The sequence below is a fragment of the Puntigrus tetrazona genome, unplaced genomic scaffold (genome assembly GCF_018831695.1).
Source record: "Puntigrus tetrazona isolate hp1 unplaced genomic scaffold, ASM1883169v1 S000000373, whole genome shotgun sequence".
Classification (NCBI taxonomy): Eukaryota; Metazoa; Chordata; class Actinopteri; order Cypriniformes; family Cyprinidae; genus Puntigrus; species Puntigrus tetrazona.
In genome coordinates this window covers 493,004-518,226 of record NW_025048028.1, presented here as the reverse complement: position 1 = coordinate 518,226, position 25,223 = coordinate 493,004, and the positions used below count along the sequence as shown (strand labels likewise).

The 25,223-nt window shown below is 40.1% G+C and overlaps 5 protein-coding genes across 6 annotated transcripts in view; 2 read left to right on the top strand and 3 right to left on the bottom strand.

Moving 5' to 3' along the window:
- grk3 (G protein-coupled receptor kinase 3) overlaps positions 1–6,264 on the bottom strand; it is a 41,200-nt gene extending 34,936 nt beyond the window's left edge. The window contains exon 1 of the mRNA XM_043231494.1: positions 4,110–6,264. Coding sequence (XP_043087429.1) covers positions 4,110–4,222 — 113 coding nt within the window. The 5' untranslated portion in view covers positions 4,223–6,264. The remainder of the gene's footprint in view (positions 1–4,109) is intronic.
- A 1,224-nt stretch (positions 6,265–7,488) lies between these two features.
- Positions 7,489–10,974, bottom strand: cryba4 (crystallin, beta A4). The gene is made up of 6 exons (XM_043231404.1): positions 10,898–10,974; positions 10,543–10,586; positions 9,410–9,528; positions 8,082–8,223; positions 7,792–7,934; positions 7,489–7,703 (listed from the first exon to the last, which is right to left on the bottom strand). Exons 2-6 carry the CDS (start codon positions 10,579–10,581, stop codon positions 7,556–7,558), a joined length of 591 nt encoding a protein of 196 aa, XP_043087339.1. The 5' UTR covers positions 10,582–10,586; positions 10,898–10,974; the 3' UTR covers positions 7,489–7,555.
- Positions 10,975–11,178: 204 nt separating this feature from the next.
- On the top strand, positions 11,179–15,649 carry crybb1 (crystallin, beta B1). 2 transcript variants are annotated; one of them, XM_043231401.1, is made up of 6 exons: positions 11,179–11,285; positions 13,847–13,993; positions 14,418–14,536; positions 14,894–15,026; positions 15,106–15,248; positions 15,331–15,649. In XM_043231401.1, exons 1-6 carry the CDS (start codon positions 11,250–11,252, stop codon positions 15,506–15,508), a joined length of 756 nt encoding a protein of 251 aa, XP_043087336.1. In that variant the 5' UTR covers positions 11,179–11,249; the 3' UTR covers positions 15,509–15,649. The 2 variants fall into 2 exon arrangements, with proteins under 2 accessions (XP_043087336.1, XP_043087338.1); XM_043231403.1 differs by lacking the exon at positions 11,179–11,285 and adding an exon at positions 13,466–13,602.
- Positions 15,650–16,500: 851 nt separating this feature from the next.
- Positions 16,501–22,176, top strand: acads (acyl-CoA dehydrogenase short chain). Its single transcript, XM_043231533.1, has 10 exons — positions 16,501–16,578; positions 17,810–17,973; positions 18,070–18,219; positions 18,975–19,086; positions 19,295–19,446; positions 19,603–19,773; positions 20,919–21,056; positions 21,193–21,288; positions 21,639–21,695; positions 21,777–22,176. Exons 1-10 carry the CDS (start codon positions 16,551–16,553, stop codon positions 21,927–21,929), a joined length of 1,221 nt encoding a protein of 406 aa, XP_043087468.1. The 5' UTR covers positions 16,501–16,550; the 3' UTR covers positions 21,930–22,176.
- A 1,236-nt stretch (positions 22,177–23,412) lies between these two features.
- cldn5b (claudin 5b) lies at positions 23,413–24,789 on the bottom strand. Its single transcript, XM_043231534.1, is given in 2 exon segments — positions 23,413–24,178; positions 24,180–24,789. Coding segments are annotated over 2 exon segments (651 nt in total). The 5' UTR covers positions 24,638–24,789; the 3' UTR covers positions 23,413–23,985.
- Positions 24,790–25,223: the final 434 nt, after the last annotated feature.

Genomic DNA, 25,223 nt, shown 5'->3' with positions numbered 1-25,223 from the left:
CAGTTGGCAGTTTACAATTAAACAATATTGTAAAGATGCAATGCAATTTATGCTGTTCATTCAGTTAATTATTTAGTGTGCAAAAATAGCATAGAAAAGGCAAACTGCCTATTTCAACGAACCGATTCATGGCTCTTACACAATGTTTGAATCATTTAAAGGAAAAAAAAAAAAAAGTTACTGCACCATTTTAATAAGTTTCATTTTCTTAACCAATTGCCACTTTAATTCAGAAAGCATGCATAAAGCCAATCAAAAGTGACAGTGTGACATTGAAGACAAAAGCAATGATCACAGTAATAAATAACATTGTAAAATATATTCAAGTAAACGATAAAGTTACTTTAAAAACACTGAAAAATCTTACTGACCTGAAACTTTATAACTATATTATACAAAGGCAAATATTGCTATCACCATGTTTTGTTACATTGGTGCGTATAAAATAAAATGATTAAATATTTCATCAAATTCTAGAATTAAATGTTCTAAAAACCATGTAATGTATACCAATGTATGCATTTGCTCTGAAATTGGACTGTTGCATGTCAAATCACATAGGCCTTAAAAATAAATAAATAAATATATATAGCTCCTCACCCTAGTCAACAACTTTAAGCTAAATCTGATATTTGGACCACTTAAAAGCTCAAGTCTGCAATGAGCTCCTTTAAGACATAAACAAACTGTTCATTTATTAATGACTACATGTTTTACTCACACGCCGCATTCATATTTTATAGCCTGGCCTACATTATTATGACACATTAACTGGCCTTTAGCATCTCAAAAGTGGTAACTAGTTCAAAACCACAAACTAATGGATGCAATTTAAAAAGCAGGATGGCACTCATGCAGGAGACGCAACACGCGCGACCCCTCGCAGCCCGTCTCTCTTTGGATTCAGACACATTCATCTCTTTCTCTGCCTGTCTGCAATCGCATCAGTTCCGTCCCACGGTCCAACGTCTACGTGACTGAAACAATCTCCAGTCTCTTCCACTCGTCTCGCTGTCAAACAATCCCGCCAGCTCCTCAAACACTTCCAGTCATGCTGTCAAAATCTCACCTCTCTGCCAGCGGGCTCACGACTGGCCCGAGGAGAATGTAGCAGAGCTGCGCTATCTCTCTCTGCCGGCAAAGTACCTTCTATTTATTAAAACGCCTTTGTTGTGCCATCGTCTTATGCGTGCTGGATCATTTCTGCTGTCAATATGGGATATTGATACGGTTCTCTTGCGCCACAGAGGTTTAAAAATGCTTACTGAACAACAACAAACAAACGCTCGAGTGTCACGAGAAGGGTTTGATGTTAAACGACGGTGTTAAGGAAGGTGCGGCTGGGAGTGGCGCGAAGCTTATGGGTCCACTAATAATGCTAATGATGGGGACACTGATGTCAACGGCTAATGCTTTCACTCAATCTGTGGTAATGCCGTCCTGCTGTGGACTACAGTAATCCCTCAGAGCAAACAGAGCCACTAAAGCAGACTAATCACAATGAGGAGCGGATGTATGGCTTACCACTTTGCCGAACGGAAAAGCCAAGCCTAGTTATCGTTTCAGATTCGTACGGCGCATTACCGCATCATCCGGGGAGGCTAAATAGCCCACCGGCACATGCATCATCTTCGGCCCAGGGAGAGACGTTTATATTAGCCTTGGCGTAGGAAGGAAGATGATTAACCGTAAATGAATCCTGTCGCTAGTGTACTCTGCCTGTCCTGATGCAGGCCGACTCGCAGAAGACTCGCAGCATTGTACGTTGCGTTTACACAAGTGACAATCACTGAGGACAAGCTCCGGAAGTAATCATCAGGTCAACAATAAAGCTGAACACTTTTCCCTTTCTTGGTTCAAGGTTTCAGGACCATCACGTCAGCAACAAGCTCAAGGTGGCACGATTTCAAATTCTATTAGCGTACTTAAAAAGGCACGAACGCTGTGACTAACGCAAGCGAAATGCAGCAAGCAATTAAAGCATTTCCCACAAAAGTTTGTAAGCTATGGAGCACGGTACGGGGGTTTTCGAACCGAACTGTAGCCTAGCTAGCGGACCAAAACCGAAATCTGTTCGCTTGTGATAGTTTGGTGTTTTCATGGCACGTTTTCATGGGTGAAATCCAGTCATTCCAATGAGATTCAACAGGATCAGCTTCCGAAGCAAAACATTTCCTCACACAGATTTCACAACGGGTTCAAACTGTTCACAAAAACGAACTGTGATGACCAACAGAAAACGACCTGTTTGGTTTAAAAAACGACTTCTGTGAGAGCTGTGCTCTACGCTAATGACAATATACAATGGACCTTTTTGCCCTGCAAAATACATGCAAATGAAGTGATGCTTTACACTATAGTAGAAAAATTACAATACGGTCCAACATTCAAGTTAAACCCTTACTAGGTAATTAAACATCGGGAAACACTTTAAATCATAACATGCTGAGAAAACCCTAAAAATGGCCTTAAAAACAGCCCATATTTCCAACTAAGGGATGCATTGCTACCTGCGCACTTTATCCGTATACCTGACAACAGAACTCGCAGCTGCTCTGAGAGATCACTAATCACTTTTAAGTGTTATATAAACTTTAACTTCATTCCAACTACTGCAATTCCACGAACGTCCAGGCTATACTGAGACACATGCTCGTGTAAACCGTACAATAAAAGCTTTGTGTTGAACTACAGGCTTTACATTGTAAACTGACAGCCGTATCACCACAGCGAACGAGATGAGCAAACTGTGAAATATGAAACACCATTTCCTATTTCTTGGGCCTTGGTGTGTTACCAAAAGCAGGTCTCAATAACATTTACAATGTTCGGTCACCCGATGGGATGGTAAACGGCCAAATAACTACATAAAATGTGATGGCATAGTCCATTTATCACTTTTACGGTTTTCAGACAGTGGCCATAAAAATAAAAAAAAATCCAATATACACAAGGGACTCCTCACATGATATCCAAAAGGACAGGTACAATGAACTCCAACAAAGACCAAGATTATCAATATTTAAGGCCTAATTATGTTTAGAATAGATTTACTGCTTCAAGACACCAGATCACCACCTCACTTTCAAGGGGACAAGAATTGTTGTATGTCTAGTTAATACGAACCAATTTAATCAGACATAAATATAATACAACGATTAAATAAAATGCTAACTGACTAATTTTGACAAATAAAGAAAAATTATAAATTAGTCATTTATTTAATTGTTACCCTCCAAACAATGTGCAATTTGAAGGCAATGAAAACAATATTTAATACATGTAGGCTGTGTGGGGGGTTAAAACGTAATCCAATTGCTTTCGATTTGAAAGCAAAAGTCAGAAACTCTAAATTAAAAATGATCAAGACAAAGAAAAGCAACAAAAAGCAGCTAACTGGCACGAGGTGCAAGAAACACGTATTGCCATGTATACTCCAACACACTTGATAACTCTCTGCTTCAACGTATCCAAGGTCTAAGCATTCAAACCACTCGCACAAAACCCCAACAAAGGGCATCCGTAAGCCTTAAGCGTGCGAGCCCAAATGTGAAGGCAAATGGCAGAATTTCGACCTGTTTACAGTGAATATCACCCTCAACCCGGTGCAAATCTACAGGTGATAAAAGCCATTGATTCACACGGGGGGAATTTTCCCAGCAGGCCTCGGTAACTGCTGAACAACCTCAAAAACACTAAACACGGCGCAAAATGTGTGACATTAGCTTTTTTAAAAAAACACAATAATTAGAATTTAGCCAACGCTTAGAAAAAGTACTGTAGCGTTTGCTAACAGACACTGCTGGTCGATACTGTACAGGCCTAATTATCATATCCATAACATCGTGTTAACACGTTACTCTAGACTAAAAGCAGCTAGACTAAAATACCATGGTGTTTTTGTAAGCGAAAGAAAGCTGTAAACCCTGTAACGTTACATGAGAGGCCGTTGCTAAGGGACGGTGACAGGGGCCACTTAAAAAAAATCGCCTGCGCGAAAATTCAGGGGACGTTAAAAGCTCGGTATGTTAACATGTCAAACCCGCCGCTTCACAGCAAAATATTAAGGTGTAGCGAGCACGGATCAGCTGCCTCACAGACTCGCTTACCTAGGCTCAGGGAGAATGATTTTCTTGCTCGCGCGGGCCGCTGGAGTCGATTTGCTCTTCTCCATCGCCATCAGGTAGCTGACATCGGCGAGAACAGCTTCGAGGTCCGCCATCTTCGAGCCCTCTGGGTCGAGCCGAGTCGCTAGCGGTACCAGAACCGGCCGTGAGGGGTGGGGGGTGGGGACGTGAGGGGAGACGGTGGGCGGACTCAGCACGAGACGAGCGCGGGAGATGTGGTGATGATGATGGAGCCGGTGCTGGCGGTGGCGGCGGTGATGATGATGATGATGATGATGATGATGCGCGAGAGAGGCGCGAACATCTATCCCAGCCTCGGTTCTTCGATTATCGTTTTTCCCCTCCTCCTCAGAAATCAACCATTGTGGCCGAAACAGCGGAACGAACGAACGAAGAAGAAGAAGAAAAAATCCACCCTTAATAGAAAACCTATAGGTTGCTTATCTACGAAGCAACGTCACCCTCGGGTCCACTTGGAGTTGCAGAAATGGCTTCTCGTTTCAGAGGGGGAGGACGTGTGTGCATGGCATCCCCTCCAAGTCCGGAAATTTCCAAAACAAATGATAATTCTAGACCGTGGCGGTGTTATCGATTAATCGAGCCCCTCCATCCAGCACCCACCCCCTTTGGGTGAGTTTAACGAGAACGGCCCACCTGCCGGCGTAACGACGGTCCAAAAAATGGCATGCAAGTTAATTGAAGTCACCGTCTGTGCAAGACGGATGGAAATAAAGGGCTGGTTAACTACAAACGCGTGCAGGCGGGGGTCGCAAATGGATGATGCTCAAATCAAAATGTCGATGCGATCTCGTTGAAGCCGACACGACGTAGAACACAAGCGGGCGAAGACGACCTCCTCAGGGTGTTAAAATAAAGCAAGCCAGCTCGCTGGGAAAAACTGACAAATCGCCAATGCACGAAAATGGACGCCGATGTTTCCCCGTTCCGTCGCGTTAACCAGTTGACAGCGCGCGAGCAGAGCGCGTGCAATAAGGGTAGCGCGTATCCTCTTCTTCTTAAAAGGCGGAAAGATGGTGGAAATCTGAAGCCCAGTGGTCGGAGAGACATAAATAATGGCTTTCGATGCGACGCGAGCAGCTGGATCGTTTCCTAAACATCCGAAAAGTATTCAAGCACTTAAAAGCACACGCACGCGCGTAGATCTCCTGGTAATATCACAAACAAATCCCCATTTCTGTGGCTCGATGGTTGAGGTCTGCCCGTCAGACGATCCGAGCCGCTCGTCTTGATCTCAGAAGCCAATTAGAGGGACGAAATTAAACTAGACGCGTCTCGATGTGGCAAGTCCATCGCCTCGCGCAGTGCAATGCAGTTTTCCGCTGAAACTGGATTTGCTTGCTCGTCAATTTATTTATGTAATGAGAGGTGTGCTCCAAGCAAGCCCAAAAAAAAACGGCTGAGATATTGCTCTACTGTAACCTACAGATGAGAGGGGGGGCGCTAGAAAAGGAAATAAGCAAACGTGAACGACAGCGATCCGGGTTTCCTTTTTTCTCAAGAAAAACGTCGCGATGGTGCCGCACAACGTGGTCCGGCGAAAATGCACGGAAAACGCAGCCGCTGTTGTTTAGCTGCGATTAAAAGCAGGAGTTGGCGCTGAAATCTCTGCGCTAGATCTTGCGGAACTTCGTGTGCATGGCTGTGCGTCTCAAACTCAAGCTTACGGGGACGAAACTGCGAGTTTCGAGGAAGAAAAACGACGCGGCTCTTAACCCCGACGCGCTTCGTTCGGGGGCTTTCGAGTGCGCTTCCTTCCAAAAGACGCCCGAACTGGGTTTTTCGATGTTAGTGCCGAGAGAAACCACTCTTTTCTTTCCCATCCGCGTTCGGGTCGCAGATCCAAGTCTTCATCTCTTCCGACATCGCGCAACCAAAACGCTATATCCGTCCGCATAAACCGCTCCGGTCCGATTCTGCTCGGACCCTCCGGGGGAGGGCGCTTCTCGAGGGTTCCCCGCGGTTAATCCAGACGGGAATACGCGGCTATTTTCTCGTTTTAGTGCTTGTGTGCGAGTGAGCTGAGCCCCACGGCGCGTCGCGAAGTGAAATTCAGGCTTTTCTGAGAGCTGCACTTCCTCCCAGCGGCCGAGCCGACGCAAAACCCGGAACCGGATCCGCGAAACACGGAACCGGAGCGCTTCGGCGAGGCGGAGCCGGACTCTAGTAAAGCAGAGACTTGTGTAGCCTTGAATTCCTTTTCATTTTCAGTCAGTGTTTCTGTGTTCTCCTGTTACTCTTTTTAACTACGTGAATTTGCGTAACACACGTTCTCTCTTTAAACAACAACGTCTGCCGAGTCGCTAAACGTAAATGTTAAAGCGCGTAAAAAAAACTACTACGGCGAAGGCTTGAGTTACGCATATTAAATAGATCCTGCTGACGTTGCTTAGTAACCTTCCTGAAGCGCCCAGTCACGTTACCTCATTAATATTCAGAAGTCGAACCTTCCCCAAAGAAGGGTTTTTCATTCGCCGTCTGAATAGCCGCCCACTCACTTTTCAGCAAATCCGCTGGGCGTGCTGGCGCGCGTCACTCTACGTAATTAATATTCATGGGCTACGGCCACATCATAGTAGCGAAGTCTAGCGGCTGCGCCATGTTATCTAAATAAAAAAACGTTGTGTAAGCGCATCCCACCTCTTTTATCAACAATGCATCTACAACAAAAAAAACAGTGCGTTTTTTTGTTTGGGTTTCTCCTTTCAGTCCCTGGTCATGTGATTTAATCTGGCAGTATTTAATCATATTTAAATCAACTTCTAGTGACAAGTTAAGCCATATTATGGACCTTTTTCGTGTATCCTCCAAGACAGTTGTTTTATTTTGTTCCTCAATAAACCTGATTATTTTATATTGCACGCCTTTCTCGTTTATAATCATTTGGCTTGTGGGTTTATTGCTCCCTCTGGCGGAAAACATGTGAAAGTGCATTTGACTTCCTAGCTAAAGCCCAGCCAAAAATAAAAAAAAATCTATCATTTAATCACCCTCGTGCTGTTTCAAACCTGTATGAGTGTCTTTCTACTGTTGAGCGCAGAATGATATATTTTTAAGAGCGCTGGTAACAAAACAGTTGACGGTAGGCGTATGGGGGAAAAACAATAGAAGTCGATGGGTGCCGTCAGCTGTTCGGCAGTTTGTTTTGTGCCCAACAAAAGAAATAAACTGCATGCACACAATACATTTTTAACTACCCTAGCCAGTTTCAAAGAATTCGTTCTAAAAGGCACGTCGCTTGTTTGAAAGTGTCCAAAATTCCTCTGAGGTTGTAGTAAAGGCGCTCTCTTTTTTTTTTGGACACAGATTTATAACAGGAGGTCAGTGAGGTTTAAGAAAGACAGTTTATTTAGCATCGGGCAGAAAGGGGCATGAGAGTTTTTGAAAGGAGAGGGGCGAGGAGAAATCCGTTACTGCTGGATACGGCGGATGGACTGGATCTGAGGGGTCTGGCAATGGGAGCCGAACTCCTTGAAGTATTTGTACTCCCCGCAGTGGCGGTCACACTCCATGATGTACTGGTATCCACGGTAACCGGGGAACTGGTAGCACACGAACCTGTCGCACGCAGATCGGACAAGAGACGGCGGTGAACGCAAAATGCGAAAGGGAAAGATGGCAAAGAAGGACACGAACAGATACTCACGCTCCGGACTGAACACGGAAAGAGCCCACTTCATTGTTGCACCATCCCATAGCCTGAAGAGAGGGGTAGTCGTCGCTGAGCTCTCCCTTACGGCCCAGGTAGTTCTCCCTCTCATAGATGGTCATTCTGCACTCCCTGTGGTTCTGGGTGGAGGCATGTTAAACATAACGTCAGGCATTGAGCACGCTTTTTCCAATTAGAATGTGAATTGCAATCGAAAGCAATGCAGAAGGAGGCAGGATAAGGCCGGCCCGGGTCAGCGCTGTGGTTTTAAAGCTTGGGGAACTTACAGCGCAGGAAATGGGTCTAAAGGAGGTCATTCTCTCGATGTGGTAAGCATTGCTTCCTCCAAAGGCATCGCACTGAGGATACTCGCCGCGCTCCAGCACAAACTGGTGACCCTGGTAATTTCCGTGCTCGTAGCCGACCCACCTGAGGACAAACGCGTGATTTAATAAATTAGCTTACATTCGATGAAAAAACTGGGGCTTAGCAAAATGAAATAAAATTAGGTGAAGCAATTAAATAATAAAAAAATAATAAAAATATAAAAAGAGAAGAAGCTAAATTACTAAAACTTGAGCTAAAATTAAAAATAAAAGTAAAAATACAAAATATTACATACATATATATATATATATATATATATCCTAAAACAACTTGATTTCACTCATAAATTACTCAAGTATTTTAAAATTTAGCAGTAGAAATGCTGAAATATTATTCTTGTAAACATACCCCAATAAACTTATAATTAGTTTTTTTCCCCCCATATTTTGATAATTTTAAACTATTCAAAATAATAATAAAAAAATTATTAAGCTGAAATGAAATAAAATATTAGATTAGATTTAACAAAAACATTGAAATTGGAAATTAAATGAATGCTAAAACAGCTGTAAGTGAGGTAAAAAAAATATATTAAGGCTAAAAAGAAATATTGAACACACGACAAAAGCACACACGTAAGCTTTCTATTTTCTAAAAATAAAAGCAAACTTTATATATATGTTATATGCATAGATATATATATAGTACGTGTAAACTTTTAAACAATTTCCAATCAGAAATTGCTAGAAAATTTCCCCAAGTAATTACAAAGAAATGGCAAAGCACTTGTAGTATTGACGTAGAAGAACAGAAAAAGTATTTCTTTACTCGATAAAGTTTTATTTACACCATCCAAAAAATATCATTTGCTAAAACAACACTGTGGCATCAGTTCGTGGATAAATGCATGAACGTTTCATTTCAGACCGTCCTTGAACATCAAAACATGTTCTAAAGTGACCTGCCTTTTTAAATTAAGGTTACATAAATAAAATGCCACACTGAATAAGGCCATGCTCGTTAAACAAAACCCCTGCTGCTGACCAAGAATCCCGATTAACCCACTTAACTATCACTGTTAACCGTACCACACCATATCTCACGCCATAACTAACTACTGAAGCCCAAACCTTCATGTTTATGTCTCCTATTGGCTTTATAGAGCATGTTTTTTATGTGAGTAAAGGATTATTTTCTGACATGGAGCCTCAGCTCTAGCAGAGATAACTGGCACGAACCTCAGGAATTACGTAAACGGTCAGACAAAGGGTTTGGAGGAAACACTCACGCTCCGCTCTCCACTCTCAAAGAGCGCACGCTCTCGAACCCGAACTCCATGACGTTGCAGCACTCTGAGGTGAACTCATGGTGACGACCCTGGAAGCACTCCTCGTCGTACACGATGATCTGGAAGACAGAGGTTGGGCACCTTTAAGGATTTCAAGGGCACAGTTAAAGACTCGCAAGTCGGGGAAGAGGCCAAATGGGATGTGAAGCACTATTAAAGCCAGCGGATACAATCCAGGAATTATACTATCAAAGATAACGTTCCTGGAGCACTCGCGATCATTACGCAATCTTTTAGCACTTATGTAAGATTCCTTGGAATACGACGGCTTGTTTTTGGAGATCTTGATGAGTGTCAAATATGCGCCGGAGAAAACCGCTGCGGGTAGATTTCATCGCAAGGAACACGGTGAACTAAACGTGACATTAAAAAAAGCATTTGCTTGATTCACATCTTTGAAAAATCTGACCGCTTCTACTCAGAGTAAGCGAAACAAAAATTAAGTTAATTGAATTCATGTGAAATTTTGTAAAGAATAGTATTCACTTGTAAAATGTACGTCACAAATGCTTAATTGCTTAATTTACAGTTTTTGTTAAAAATGTTACATTTTCGCTCATAAAATTGTGAAAACAAATAAAAAGAAACGACGCGTTCAATTGATGTCACATTTAAAAGCAGAAAAACTAAAGATTTTTTTCTTCTAAAGTATACTTCAGTAATTTTGTTATTTACAAAATTTACAATCTGACCTTTTTTTTACCAATTTCTTAGTAAATTTCACAATTACAATTTTGAAGCTAAAAAATGAAATAGTATTTTTTTGTAATACATGAAACTAAGCTATAATGAAAATGAAAAATATTAATGCAAAATATTGCTAAGTACCTCATACTACGATATAAATCATTTAAAGGGTGTTTACGTCATACTTAAAAGTAGAAACAACTAAAATAGTTTTCTCTTATAAAAATGTACTTATAATTTTGTGACTTAAAACTTTCAAATATATCAATAGACGTTCCCTCAGACATTTCAAATACATTTCACTAACATTAACAATTAAAAAAAAATGAAATGGTATTTTCCTGTACTTTTTTTTTCATTTACGACAAATTATTTTTGCGGCATACCTTCCAATGGCCAGAGAACTTGGTGCAATGGTGAGTCATCTCGTCTGCTTGAAAACAAAGAGCAAGTTGACACAAACAGTTCAGAGTTCCAGATCAAACATAGAATTAGTCTGCGAAAAATTCACTAATGATAATAATGATGGCAAAGCACCGTCCCACGCCTCGCGCAAACGCACTAAACATCTGAGTGAGACTTTATCGGCACGGTCTGACTATATGCTCTGTTTCTGAGTCATTCTCAGGTGATCGGACCAAACAGGAAGGCCTCTCTGCTCGAAGCCGAGGCCCGTGGCGGTGTAAACGTGTGAGGGAGGTGGGGGGACAGACAGCGGGCCCGTAGCGGAGAAGAACTCACCTCGCTTCGATGCCCTTGGGACGTCCTGATGTGAGAGTGAAAGCTGGGCATGTGCATGTACCCTTTTAAAGCCTCCCCTGGCAAAGGGCCCAGTAAAAGCCCCGGCTCAGCAGCGAGGGAGGGGCCTGCCATTGTCCGGCTGACAAAGGAGGGGTTAAATCTATACAGCTGGAGAAGTGCAAACGCCACACTATCCCTGCCTGGACCCAGGCCTGGACGCTCGGACCCGGACACACGTGCACATACGTGTTAAGGGCCGAGGATGGATCCGAGACGGTGCGCGTGGGGAGAGGAGATGTCCATATATGATGCTCTCGTTTTGGTTGATTGACAGCAGGGGAGGTCTGCGGTGATGCTGCGAAGATGTCACGCACCTACAGCAAATACCGTAATAAAATACCATGAAGATACTAAATTAGTAATTCAGCTACAGTTCGAAAATGTCCCTTGTTTAGGCACGGGGGTATTCAGGTGAACTTTAAAATGACCTTTAAATATGTTGAGGGACATAATTCATCTTCTCTTTATTTTTTAATAGTTTGGAGATAAAAAAAAGAAAAAAGCCATTTGCAACAAAAACATTCATTAATCATCTTCACCCATAAATGATATCATGTCAGATGATCTAAATGAATTATCTGTAGCATCACCTGTGATTTTTTTTAATCACGATGAACTGTCAAAACGCAACGTGTAATGGAAATGCCATATACGTCTGATGCATTTTACAATAGCTTTGCATGCTCTCTCTGGAGTTTGGCTTTTTGGTGAGACGGTTTCTTATCAAGTCTGCATTTAATTGGTCGAAAAAATACAGTGGTAATACAGTAGTATTGCGAAATAATATTACAATATACAAACAGAAAATAGACATTTTCTATTCGAACAGGCTATTTAATTTTTAATTCATAATTTATTCCTGTGATCAAAGCTGAATTTTAGCATCATTATTCTGATTTGCTGCTCAAGGGCCATCTATTATTATTGTAAAAATACTGAAAACCGCTCTGTGCTGCTTAACATGCTTTTAAAAACAGCATTAGTTTGAAAAAAGAAATCTTTAGTAAAATTCTAAATATCTTTACCACCACTTTTTTATAAATTTAACACCTTTTTACTGACCACAATCATTTAAATGGTGTTATACGTTATTGCTATAGTTTACTTTTTAACGGACATGTCTTTTTTTCCTTTTTTTTGTTTCTTTTCCATTTCCATCACCTCACAAACACAACCCCCAAAAGAAACCCTGACAGAAACGTCCAGCCACTCCAGATTATTTTTAGTTTTAATCAATAAATATAGAAGTCTGGCCTTCATAAACATTTCAGGAATGCAATCTAAAATGAAAAAAAGAGTGTTTTTTTACTGTGATAACTTCAGACAACATGCAATCGAAAACGTTCATGTCAGAATATAAAAAAACATGCATTATATACAATGAGATGAAGCTAAAGCGTGTTAAGGTTTGTACACTGCTCTTTATTTATCACCGTGCTTTCAAAGGTTATTGCTAATCAGTGAGTGAGTCAGAGTAAGGAGAGGCTCTCTAAAGATACATTGCAGTTGTTACAGGGCTATTGCAGCATTCATTTGCGAAGATTGTAGCCATATATCTCACGCCGCATGTTCAAAGAGTGCCTGTGAGACTCCATGTGGGATCATTCTGTTGCATAACAAGCTCGTTCCGCGTCTGCTATCACACATATCAAGACACAAACAGCCTAAAAGATACCACTGAAAACGTAACATTGCTTATTATATTTTTCTATGGCAGCAGTGATAATAATGCATTATATGTTACAAATATGGATCACTAATTATAGATAAATATCACCAGCTCTCTAATAAGAAATACATTTTCCCTGATTTACAAAAAACACCCACTAAAATGTCATTCTGTGTAACGTATCAGGCATATTTACAACAAAAATCTATTTATGGTATATTAAAAGAGTAACTACTTTCAATTCAGATACTAATTGGTTGTAATTTTGCATGCTCCTTTGTCAGTAAGAATTTTTTACTTATTTAAAATGCAGTTAAATTTAATACACTCCCTTATTTTATATATTTTACTATGTAAAATAAGCATGCCGTTTGATTTTTTACACAAATATCGTGTGACAGTGTAACATTTTTCAAAACCTAAAAAATCTAAAACCTTAAAAGTAGACAGTTTACTTACCTTTACTGTGCTTTCTATATAAAATGTTTATTTAAACATTAAAAGCAAAAAATAAACTATATCTAAATGAATTTGTTGAAAATGGCAATATATCTTGTGTATTGCAGTTGCATTCGAGTGGAACTCTGTGCAAACTTCACAGCGTGTAATTCTGGTGAAACTCAAAGTCAGAGAGCACATTAGAGAGCAGAGTAGAGTGGATTAGGATCACGTGACCTCTGACCTGCATGCATACCTTTCGTCCATATGTAGCCTATAGCATAGAGCACCGGCTAAGAGGGAAAATGCCATTGTCAGGGCTTTTCATTGACAGTAAAATGCTTACGGGCGCTGCGGGGAGAGCCTTCTGGGCGATGCGATGACCCTGCGGCTTTGGCACGGGCAAAGTCTGATGACGACGGCTTTCTATTGTACGCCGAGCGCCTCTGTACTCCCCTTGCCAGGGTATAAAAGTTAGAGCACTGGTCAGAGGAGGTCAGCACGAGCCAGCCAACCCAGCACAGCTGTACTCAAGCAGGTAAGAGCCCAGGTCAAACGGATACAGCAAAAGCTGAGCCCCTTCGCCATCTCACGGATCTAGCCCTGGATTCACTGGTTTTTTCAGGGATTGGAATCATTTAAAATGTGAAGCCCAAACTGTGCCATCCCTATCATTCAGCCCCTGTCCCACAACACCAGTCCTACATGGATGTTTTGGAGTTTACGCACCAGTTTCAAGCCAGTTTCATGACATTTTCCCACCTTTTGCTCTTTTCTCGCAGACGTTCTTGAACCCCTTCATCATGTCTCAGACCGCCAAGTCCGCCACCAACCAGGGCACTGACGCCAAGGACAAGGGAGCTCCTGCCCCTGCCGCCACCAGCAAGGCTTCCAAGACCGGAGACCCCGGATTCATGGGTAACTACAAAGTAAGTATCTGCGTTACACTAGTTTTAGGGATCGGATTTTGTCGGACAGACCACTTATTATTGATTAGCATGTAACCTACACTCTTCATTGGAATCTTTGCAAAGGTTCTTTATAAAAAATACATTAAAAAAATGATTTTTTTCACTTCTACCATTCCATGAGGAACCATTAACATCTACAGAACATCATCTATGGAAGTTCTTTGTAGTGGAAAAATATAAGGTTCTGAAGAACTATAATTCCAAAAAGAGCCTTCAGCATCCATGGAAACCATAGAAACTCTTTAATGCTTTTAAGCATCGCTCCATAAAAATCCCTTTGGAACCTTTATTTTGTAAGGGCATCCACGAAATCCAGCTAAATTGTGAAATTAAGAAAGTAAGCGGGAAACCTAGTCACGGTCCGCTTCTTCTTCTCCCGCAGATCTTCCTGTTCGACCAGGAGAACTTCCAGGGCAGGATGATGGAGGTCCAGAATGAGTGCATGAACGTTTGTGAACGCGGAATGGACAGAGTCCGCAGTATCATTGTTGAGTGCGGCCCGTAAGTCATGGATATTATCTTACGTGGATGGGAAAAACATAGAGGCTCTAATTAACTCATGATAGCTTATATTAATATTTTTACTTGAAACTTTCAGTAATTTGGTTTTGTGTTTTTGTCATTTTTTATTAATTTTTAATATGCCTATATAGTGATTTTTAGTGATTTTTACTCAGTTTTAGTCATCTTACTGCATAAAGTTGAACTAAATATTTTTTACATTTTTTTTTACTATAAGCTATATCTAGCTGGTGCTATCCTTTTCCCTCCGTACTCATGCTGTCATCCCTCCGTCCCTCTTTTTTTTTCCTCGTCCACTGTCTGGTACGCATCTGTCCCTGCTGTCCGTGTCTTCAGCTTTGTTGCCTTCGAGCAGACTAACTTCCGTGGCGAGATGTTCATCCTGGAGAAGGGCGAGTATCCTCGCTGGGACACCTGGTCAAACAGCTACCGCAGCGACTGTCTCATGTCCCTCAGACCCATCCGCATGGTAGGACACTCGGGAAGGCCTCACAACTTCTTCATATTGTATTCGAATGCATGTTGCTAACCGCTCCGAATGCCTACAGGACCCCATGGAGCACAAGATCTGCCTGTACGAGCTGTGTGACTTCCAGGGCAACAAGATGGAGATCCAGGAGGACGACGTGCCAACCCTGTGGGCGCATGGCTTCTGCGACAGAGTGGGCAGCGTGAGGGTTCCTGGAGGAGCGTGAGTACCAGAATAAAAACTCAGTTAACGGCTAGCAGCAGTGGCATCCCGTGTCTTACGCACTCTTTTCCTCTTTTCGAAGTTGGGTGGGATACCAGTACCCCGGCTACAGAGGCTACCAGTATCTGTTTGAGTGCGGCGACTACAGACACTACAACGAGTTTTGCGCCTTCCAGCCTCAGATTCAGTCCATGCGCCGTGTGAGGGACATGCAGTTCCACCAGCGCGGCTGCTTCAATATGACCGCCGCTAAACAGTGATCTCACCCCGCTGCGGCCTTGTAGCATAGCGACTAGCCTTCTCATGGCGCTTTTTATCCCCGTACCTCCCCCTTTTCTCTGACTCCTCCCCCCCAGAATAGATTCATTTAAATTGTCCCGGACATCTAACTGACTTTTTATGATGCCAATAATAAACATGTTTTGGAAAAACAGAAGAGCTGAATTCTCTTGTTGTTCTTTGACAGTTAAAGGACTTGCACACAAATATGGACTACAATACAAATACACAATTCAAACACAAACCAAACAAATAATAATAATTAGAGGGAAAATTTAAATATTTAAAAATACCTTAATTTAATTTTGTTAACAGAGCTATTTGGTTTTTAACAACATTTTCAATAATTTGAACATAATGTGTATAATATAGGGTTAAATGTAATTTATTTAATGTTTTAAATTTAAAATTTAAATGTAAATCTTATTTTTTTTAATTCATGTAATATTTAATTTAGATTTTTATTATATATGTGTTTTATAATATACATTTGTATTTAATTTAAACTAATTTCTCATTTTTAAGCCTGTTATTGATCATGTTATGCATTAGTATCGCAATGTATGTCCTTTGATTAAAATGTATTTCACTCAACACACATTGATTAATTATTTAATTTAAATATTTAAACTCAAATAAATAATTTCAAAAACTAATATCTGTAAGAACAATTACTCATCAGACTTGGATTAGAATATATATATATATATATATATATATATATATATATATATATATATATATATATATATATATATATATATATATATATATATTGAAATGTATCTTGTTTTTTTGTATTTTTTGAATTTTTATCATAATATAGATGGAGGCATTAATTTACTTAGACGTTTAAAATTAATATAAATAAATTTAATAATACAAAATTCAATTGTAAATCTAATTTTCAACTCTAATGAAACATAATAGCATAAAAATAAATATATCTGAGTTACCTCATGATCACATGACCCGACCGGTGACAGGCCGCTTCCGGTTTTCTCCAGACGCATCAGAGCCAAGATGGCGGCGCTTTTTAAAGCACGGAGAGGTCAGTAGTGTTACTGATTATTACTGTATGTTTATAGCTGTGTCGCTCGCGGCTCGTGAGTGACTCTGCGCGCACGCAATACGCAGCTGGATGCATTTGCAGCTAGTTTATTAAACAGACCGATGCAGAGCGATTCTATTAGTTCACAGACATTTGTCTATATAATTTTTGGCAATTGAATAAATATTAACGTAGAACATAATTTCCTTTAAATGACGCTGTTTCGGTTTAGGTCTAAAGTTGAAACCAATAAACCAGTCGATAAACAGAATAAGACCAATCACCGGCTTACTAAAATTCATATCCTCCCTTTGCTGTGTTCTTGTTGTTTTGCATGGTTTATTGTCAAGTGTGAGCTTAATCTTTATCGAGACAGCTGACTGCTTCATTCAAAACAAATGTCACTCAGAGGAAACAGTCAAACTACTGCTGGTCTCTGAAAGAAACTCAACGTTATGCATTCAGGGTTGGTTTATGTAACAAATCATATATATATATATATATATATATATATATATATATATATATATATATATATATATATATATATATATATGTGTGTGTGTGTGTGTGTACAGAAGCACAATTCTACATTTTAGTGCAGTTTTTCTTCATTATAGCTGTTTTGTATCGTGTGAAAGTGCACAATGACCTTTTACCTACTTTTACTCTGCCGGTTCTGCGCATGCCCTTAAACTCATTTCACTACTAATGTGCACAGTTTATTTACAAAAATGGATAATAGTAGTTTTTTTATTTAAATGTTTTCATGTTTTTAATCGTGTTCATTTGCAGTTTTTATAAGTAATTTTTAACCAAATCAGAATAACTCAAACAAGTTCTGTTTTTGCAAATTAACTCTAATATGTTACTACTGAAATACAGTTGTATATAGTGTATTTGTGTGTGTCTGTGTGTGTGTATATATATATATATATATATATATATATATATATATATATATATATATATATATATATATAAATTAACATAGGTTTTTGTACATGAAGTTTCAAGATTTTCTTTATTTACTGTGTAAATACTATAATCAAATGTTTTTTGCTTAGTCTATGATTTAGAGTTGCACTTTATGCAGTTTTTATTGGCATGTATCTGTAATTTCACTGCTTTATAATTAACTTATTTTTGCTGAATCACATATATGTTACAGTTTTGTTTTCTCATTATTAATTTAGTGACTATATACAGTATGTTTTTCTGTATTTCTCAGCCCTGGGCATGGCGGTAGGCCACGGAGTGCGCCGTTTGAGCCAGCTTGCGGAGCTGCCAGAGTTGCACCAGATGATGAGGCAGACGTGTAGAGATTACGCTCAGAAAGAACTTGCACCAATCGCTGCTCAGCTGGACAGAGATCACAAGTTCCCAGCCAAGCAGGTAAAAGGAAGCCATGGAGCTCCACTGTATTCACTGTCTTTTGATTTGAACATTTGAGGATGATTGCGGTTGGTTTATTTACTTTTTTCCGTGTAGGTGAAAGAACTGGGAGCGATGGGTGTCATGGCTGTAGAGGTACCGGAGAGTCTGGGTGGAGCTGGGATGGATTATCTTGCCTACTGTCTGGCCGTGGAAGAGCTCAGCAGAGGATGTGCATCGACCGGAGTCATCGTCAGTGTAAATAATGTGAGTAAATTAATCCTGCTCAATCTGTTTAAGAGCACATTTAAAACATGTATTGCATATGGTTAAACAATGACATTTTTAATATTTAAAAAATGCCCAAACATAAATTCTAATAATATTTTGAAATAAATATATATATATATATATATATATATATATATATATATATATATATATATATATATATATATATATATATATGTGTGTGTGTGTATATATATATATATATATATATATATATATATATATATATATATATATAATATATACAATTATATACATAATGCATACATATGTACATATACATATACTATATATATATATATATATGCATAGCATATGTATAATCATACTATTGATGCATCCAAATATAACATCCAACATAAAAGCTTTTGTTTACATATTTATGCTGCACTGTGTATATTTATCATGTATATATAAATACACATACATACAGTAAATATTTAGAAAATATTTATTTTATATCATATATAAACATATTAAATAAACATAAAACATTTTTCGTAAATATATGCATGCATGTATTCGCATTTATATATATACATTATAAATGCACACACTATACATATTGTAAACAAAAACTTGTATTTCAAAGGTAAAAGTAATCAATCACGATTAATCGTTTGACAGTGATAATTTCTTCCCTTATAGTTACTATTATATAGAATCACTATTGCTCATACTTGACTGAATCTCTATTTAATTCTGCATGTGATGGAATCGTTGTGTTGTAGTCGCTGTACCTGGGTCCAATTCTGAAGTTTGGCACAGAAGAGCAGAAAACGCAGTGGATTACTCCCTTCACCACAGGGGACAAAGTGGGCTGTTTTGCTCTGAGTGAGCCAGGTAAACACAGCTGCCGTTCCACGAGATCCGTCTGCTTTATAAACACAGGTGCATGGTCACACGCAACCACCAACTGGGAAGCCTTACACTGAGATGATTTCATCTATACATCTATAGATCCATAGAGCCGGCATGTCTAGGCTAACATCGCCGAGAGCGTCTTTTCGTGTGGTATGCGATGCGCTGAAGATGTGTTCTGGCTTTAAAGGAAACGGCAGCGACGCAGGTGCGGCATCAACACTGGCACAGCAGGAGGGAGACGAGTGGGTCCTGAACGGAACCAAAGCCTGGATAACCAACTGCTGGGATGCTTCCGCCACCGTCGTCTTCGCCACGACAGACAAGAGCTTAAAACACAAGGTTCGCGCGCGCCGAATGAACCGATTTGAAAAAGAACTGATTTTATTTTCTCGTTTCATGAAATTGTGTTGCTTTTATCTATTCATGGGGGATTTTCAAATGAACGAATGCGTTATTTATTTACTCAATAAATTCATTATTTTACTTAAAAATCAGGGAATTAGTGCCTTCCTAGTGCCGATGCCTCATCCGGGGTTGTCTTTAGGGAAGAAAGAAGACAAACTGGGAATTCGAGCTTCATCGACTGCCAATATCATTCTGGAGGACTGCCGCATCCCACTCGGCAACATGCTGGGAGAGCGTGGAATGGGCTTTAAGATTGCAATGGTATGATTTTAAAGGTGTTATGTCTTTTTTTTTTTTTTTTTTTTACTGTACTAAAGCATAAAAATAGCATAACATGCATGTAGAATTTTAGGAAACGGATATTTAGTTGACGGCATACCTTAATTATGGTGACCATACATGCTATATTTCTCAGAATATCCTTGCCGGGATTTCTGTATTGCTTCGATTCAAAGTACCTTCAAAGCTTTTTGAAAGCCCGAGGAACCCATGTCGTACACTGATCAGTCTGCACGCGAACTAAGACAAAACCGCAAACCGATTCTACCTCGCCCGAAAAAGCATTGGCATGCATCGAATTGAAATGCGCATAAATCAGCTCATCAAACTTAAGGTGTAAAGGTCATTGCGCGCTGACTCGGAAATGTTTGCACGTTGAAAAGTAAATACGAACTCACCGTATTTTGATTATTTTCACGCAGGTCCTACAAAACCTTCATCCGTCATAACGTTTATTAGACATGGTTCAACTTTTTGCATTTTCAGCATCGATAGCAAGCATTTTGAGAGGTGTTTTGGCCATTCAGAGCTACAATCAAACACACACACTTTGTGTTTCCATGTTTTATGGGGACTCTCCATAGGCGTTTTTATGCTGTACAGACTGTACCTAAACCTACCTCTTACAGGAAACTACTGGCATTTTTAGATTGTTAGAAAAATTAAATCCTTTGTGTTTTAAAGCATAAGCACACACACTCTTCGTTTTTAGGGGCGGGAGAAAAAATCGATTCGAATCGCGATTCTCTCTTCAACGATTCTGAATCATATGGCACGTTAGTAAGTTACGTTTTCAGAGCAGGAAATTTTTTTTTTTAAATATATATAGAAATAAAACTGCATTAGTCTGAATGAAGCCTGTTAAAGCTGCCGCTGTCTATGATCACATCAGTAATAGTGCTGAGGAAAAACGAAAAACCCAACTATTGTCTGTAAACATTCAGACACTTAAAGTTTTAAATAATTATTTTAAAAAAGTGGCCTGCTTTTGTGTACAATTACAACTTTTGTCAGCAACTGTAAATAAAAATAAAAAAGTTCATTTTACTAGTTATAAAACCAAAGCTCTCTCACATTTGCGTTTCATTTGCTTTGTTTGCTTAATGCAGCCGTTTTCTGTCTCGCAGCAAACGCTAGACAGCGGGCGGCTGGGCATCGCAGCGCAGGCTCTTGGTATCGCTCAGGCGGCCCTGGACTGCGCGGCGGATTACGCTCATAAAAGAACTGCTTTCGGGGCCCCGATTGGGAAACTGCAGGCGATACAGGTGATATCTAGTGACCATAACTCACCACAGATGCTCCCTGTGTGGCGCTCGGAGGGAAAGAGGAAAGCTTTAGTGTTTTCGTCTTTCATCTGGGACGATTCAGCGGCTGACGTTTCTCTATAAATGTCTCCTTCAGTTTAAACTGGCAGACATGGCCTTGGCCCTAGAGAGCGCTCGACTGCTCACCTGGAAAGCTGCGATGTTGAGAGACGCAAAGAAACCTTTTACTAAGGTTAGTCTGTTTTATGGTATATATATATATATATATATATATATATATATATATATATATATACACACATATATATATACACACACACACACACACACACACATATATATATATATATATATATATATATATATATATATATATATATATATATATATATATATAGTATAACAGTAACACTTCAGAATAGGTAACACTTGTAGTTAGTAAGGTGGTTGTTAAGTTAAGGTATTTGGTAGGGATGTAGAATAATAACTAATAAATGTCTAATATTCTAGTAATATGCATGCTATTAAGCAACTAATAGGTGCAACTGTAAAAAAGTTTTACTAAAAATGTTTGTTTTGCAGGAAGCTGCTATGGCTAAACTGGCTGCATCTGAGGCCGCTACGTTTGTCTCCCACCAGGTAATCATCGAGTAGATGCTTCATTTCTACAGCTATCACACTGCGGATGCACTAACACGAGTGTTTTGTTGAAACGCGAAGGCCATCCAGGTGCTGGGCGGCATGGGTTACGTCACAGACATGCCCGCTGAGAGACACTACAGAGACGCCCGCATCACGGAGATCTACGAAGGCACCAGCGAGATCCAGAGATTAGTCATCGCCAACAATATTCTCAAAGAATATCAGCAGTAGTTCACGTTACGTCACCGTGCCTGGATTGGCTGATCTGGTCGGTCACAGAGCTCAGGACTGCATTACTGTGACCGTGTTAATGTCGACACACTCGAAGTGCGTTTTCTCATTTGTGCCACAAGAGCGCAGTAGAGAGTCTGGATCTTTTGCCTTCTATCTGGGAGCTTAAATGCATATCTGATTGTACATAATGAATTGCATGCATTTGTTATGCAACTTCAAATAAATAATGATTTTATTACTACGATTTAATTCGTTTTTTAATGGTTTTAACTGCGGCTAAAGGGAATTGCTTATTGGACAAAGTCGCACTGGTATGTGCTTCAGTTGATTACAGTGTGTACAGAGCAGAAATCGTGCGAAAATCACTAGTGAAAATATTCCGTTTTGTCTAATTTAATAATAAAAAATGCAGTATTAAATGAAAAAACGAGTGAAAAATTTTCTGTTTTATTAGAATTTATTTGATGTTTTCTATATCATAAAATGGATTGTTCCGTTGAAAACATTTTTGCATATTTCATAAATATTTTATATGAACATTTCTTTATTTCATATTTGCATATTTTGTTTTTAAAAATTCAAGTAACTTTAAAGAACGCTTTTAAAGAACCCTGTTTATTTTGTGTGTATGCATCTGTTAGTGTTCTTCCTGAGCTCGCGGGGAAATGAGCGCTTGACCAGATTTGGCTTCTTGCCCGCTTGCTGCAGGTCTCTAATCTACCGGCCACATCAGAGGAGAAGAGGCGCCATCGTTTCTTGCGTGCCCTTTCTGTCATTTCAGAGCGTGTGAGCGTTTCCCACAGGACTCACAACTGGGTCAAAGTTCCAGAATCCCTGAGACCTGATGCTGATTATTTTTTATTAGGATAAAGGTCATTGTCCCTGACTTTTGTTGTCCTTGCTTTAACAGTGCCTAAGATCATATGCATCATATATCATATTTTTGGGGTGAAACTTTGCTTTCGCCTCTGCTGGTTACAGTGGCCCTCCAAAAATTATATACACACATTTATATGTATGTATGTATTATCGTATCGTAAGATTATTTTGAAAAACTGTGGCTTTTTAAACCCTAATAAACTCTTAAGTTCAAAGCCAACCACAGCAAGACAGAAATAAAAGCCAGTGCTTTGGCTTAAGGAGAGCCTTCTCTACTTTTGCACTAGCTGAACCTAACAGGAAGCCCTAGACAAAAGCTGGGAGATTTGGAAGTCTACATAGGAATATATGGATATCTGGTATGACGCAAAAAAACAATCCTCATCAAAATCCCTTTTTTAAAAAAATCATATATATTATTAGTTTAGGGAGCCAGTTACTGAATGCATTTATTTTAACAGTATAAAAACAAGCTGGAGTTAAACCTAAAACAAAAATCACATTTCGCTTCAGTTCTTTTATTATTAAAGGGTACGCTTTAGACATTTCGTGCATATGAAAGATGCATAATTTGCGTGAAATCAAAATTACGGACACGTTATTACCAAAAAACTTTATTTATTACTTCGAATGTGCACAGATTTTCCTAAACTATGTACAATCAGGAGGTATAGACTCGTGTAGAGCCGCAGCCTGGAGTCTATAGGAGGAACAATAGGCATCATTCAGTGTCTTATTGATGCACAGACCGTGTCTAATTAGTGCACTCTCATAAAGCGGACCCCCGTAAACCACAGTGATTAAAATCAAATGCGAACAAGCGGGCCGCTGACCCCAATATCATTTACTAAAACAAAAATACCCGTGTACATGTAATTCATTATTACTATGACAAACCGTTATATAATCAAAAAATATACTCAAGCACAGTCTATAAGTTGATATGAAAATGTTTGCCAAGTCGAACGTGAAATATAAAACTATTTTAAACAGTTTTCACATGCCGTGTTCTCACACTCATCTGTAAGAAACGGAGCACCTGAAAATGCATTTTCATATATCTTTGGACCTTAAATCTAGTTTTTGAGTTAAAAATCCAATTACTGATAAACTAGCCAAACATTAAACAGTCCGTATGCGCACTAGTCACTAGTCCATCGTTGAACGTTGGGGTTCACACATAGTTTCGTTTATCGTAGTCCCCATTGAGCGATGTGCTTTTAGTAGGTGGAGGTACGTATTTCAGAGGATACGAGGATTTCTCGTCATGCGGACGAGAGAAACACAGGATCACCCCTCCGACCAGAAGCATGGCGGACGCTGCCCATCCGATGTAGAGCGCGGCTCCAATTTCTCTCTTCTTCATAAGGCACTTGAGGGTCGTAGAAGTCCGAGATGATGTTATTGGCCATCCAACAGAGAGGCACCAGCACAAACAGGCCTGCGATGATGTACATCACCCCTCCGACATTGACTACTCTGGCTTTGATGGACTCTTTGCTGATGCAGTTGGTGCACTGAGCGCCGGCGATGGTTATCATCAGAGCCTGGACGCCCAAAACCGCTGAGATGACCGTCAGAGCCCGAGCGGTCTGGAGGTCGGTGGTCAGCGCCAGGACAGAGTCGTGCATTTTACACTGCATCTGACCAGTGCTCTGGACCACGCAGGACATCCACAGCCCGTCCCAGATGTTTTGAGCCACCACGATGTTGCCCTCGATGAAGGCGGACACTTTCCACATGGGCAGCCCGCAAGCCACCATCACCAAAAGCGTCCCGGTGACGCTCAAGCCGAGTCCAATAATCTCCAGACATGCAGAAATCATCTTTGCAAAGTTCTTTTTCTGCGCTTCTCTCTCGGTATGGAAAGTATTTTTTGTTTAAAGCGGGTGTTCGGAGCAGAAGAGACTCTACATCGCTCGGCAGGGCTGCTCTGATGAGACGCGGTGGGAGTTTTCTGCTCTCGTTCGCAGGGAGGATGCTGTTATACCGCACGCGCGACAAAGAGGAGCGGCTCCGGCCAATCGGAGCGCGGCGCGTTTCCCGGCAGCCAATCAGAAGTGAGAGCCGCGGGACAAAACTGGATAAGACCAAACTACATCGTTCAGTTTTAAGAGTGACGGCGGGAGCTACATGCTGGAAGTGTGACTTCCTTGTCTTCCTGGTATTCTTTAAGAAGAAAAGCCCACTTTACACAAGGGTTGCAGGTGTCAAAACAAGCACACAAACGTAGAAGATAAGAGGTGATTTCATCATGTTGAAAAGGAGCGTCAGGAATAATTGACTACGGAGCGTTGCAAATAATACGCGACTGAGGTGAAACGGACACGAGAATAAATTGTTTTGGTTAAAACTGCACATAAAACCGAAACGCTTTCAGTTATTTCCTATTGAGCGAGCGAGTGTGTGTGT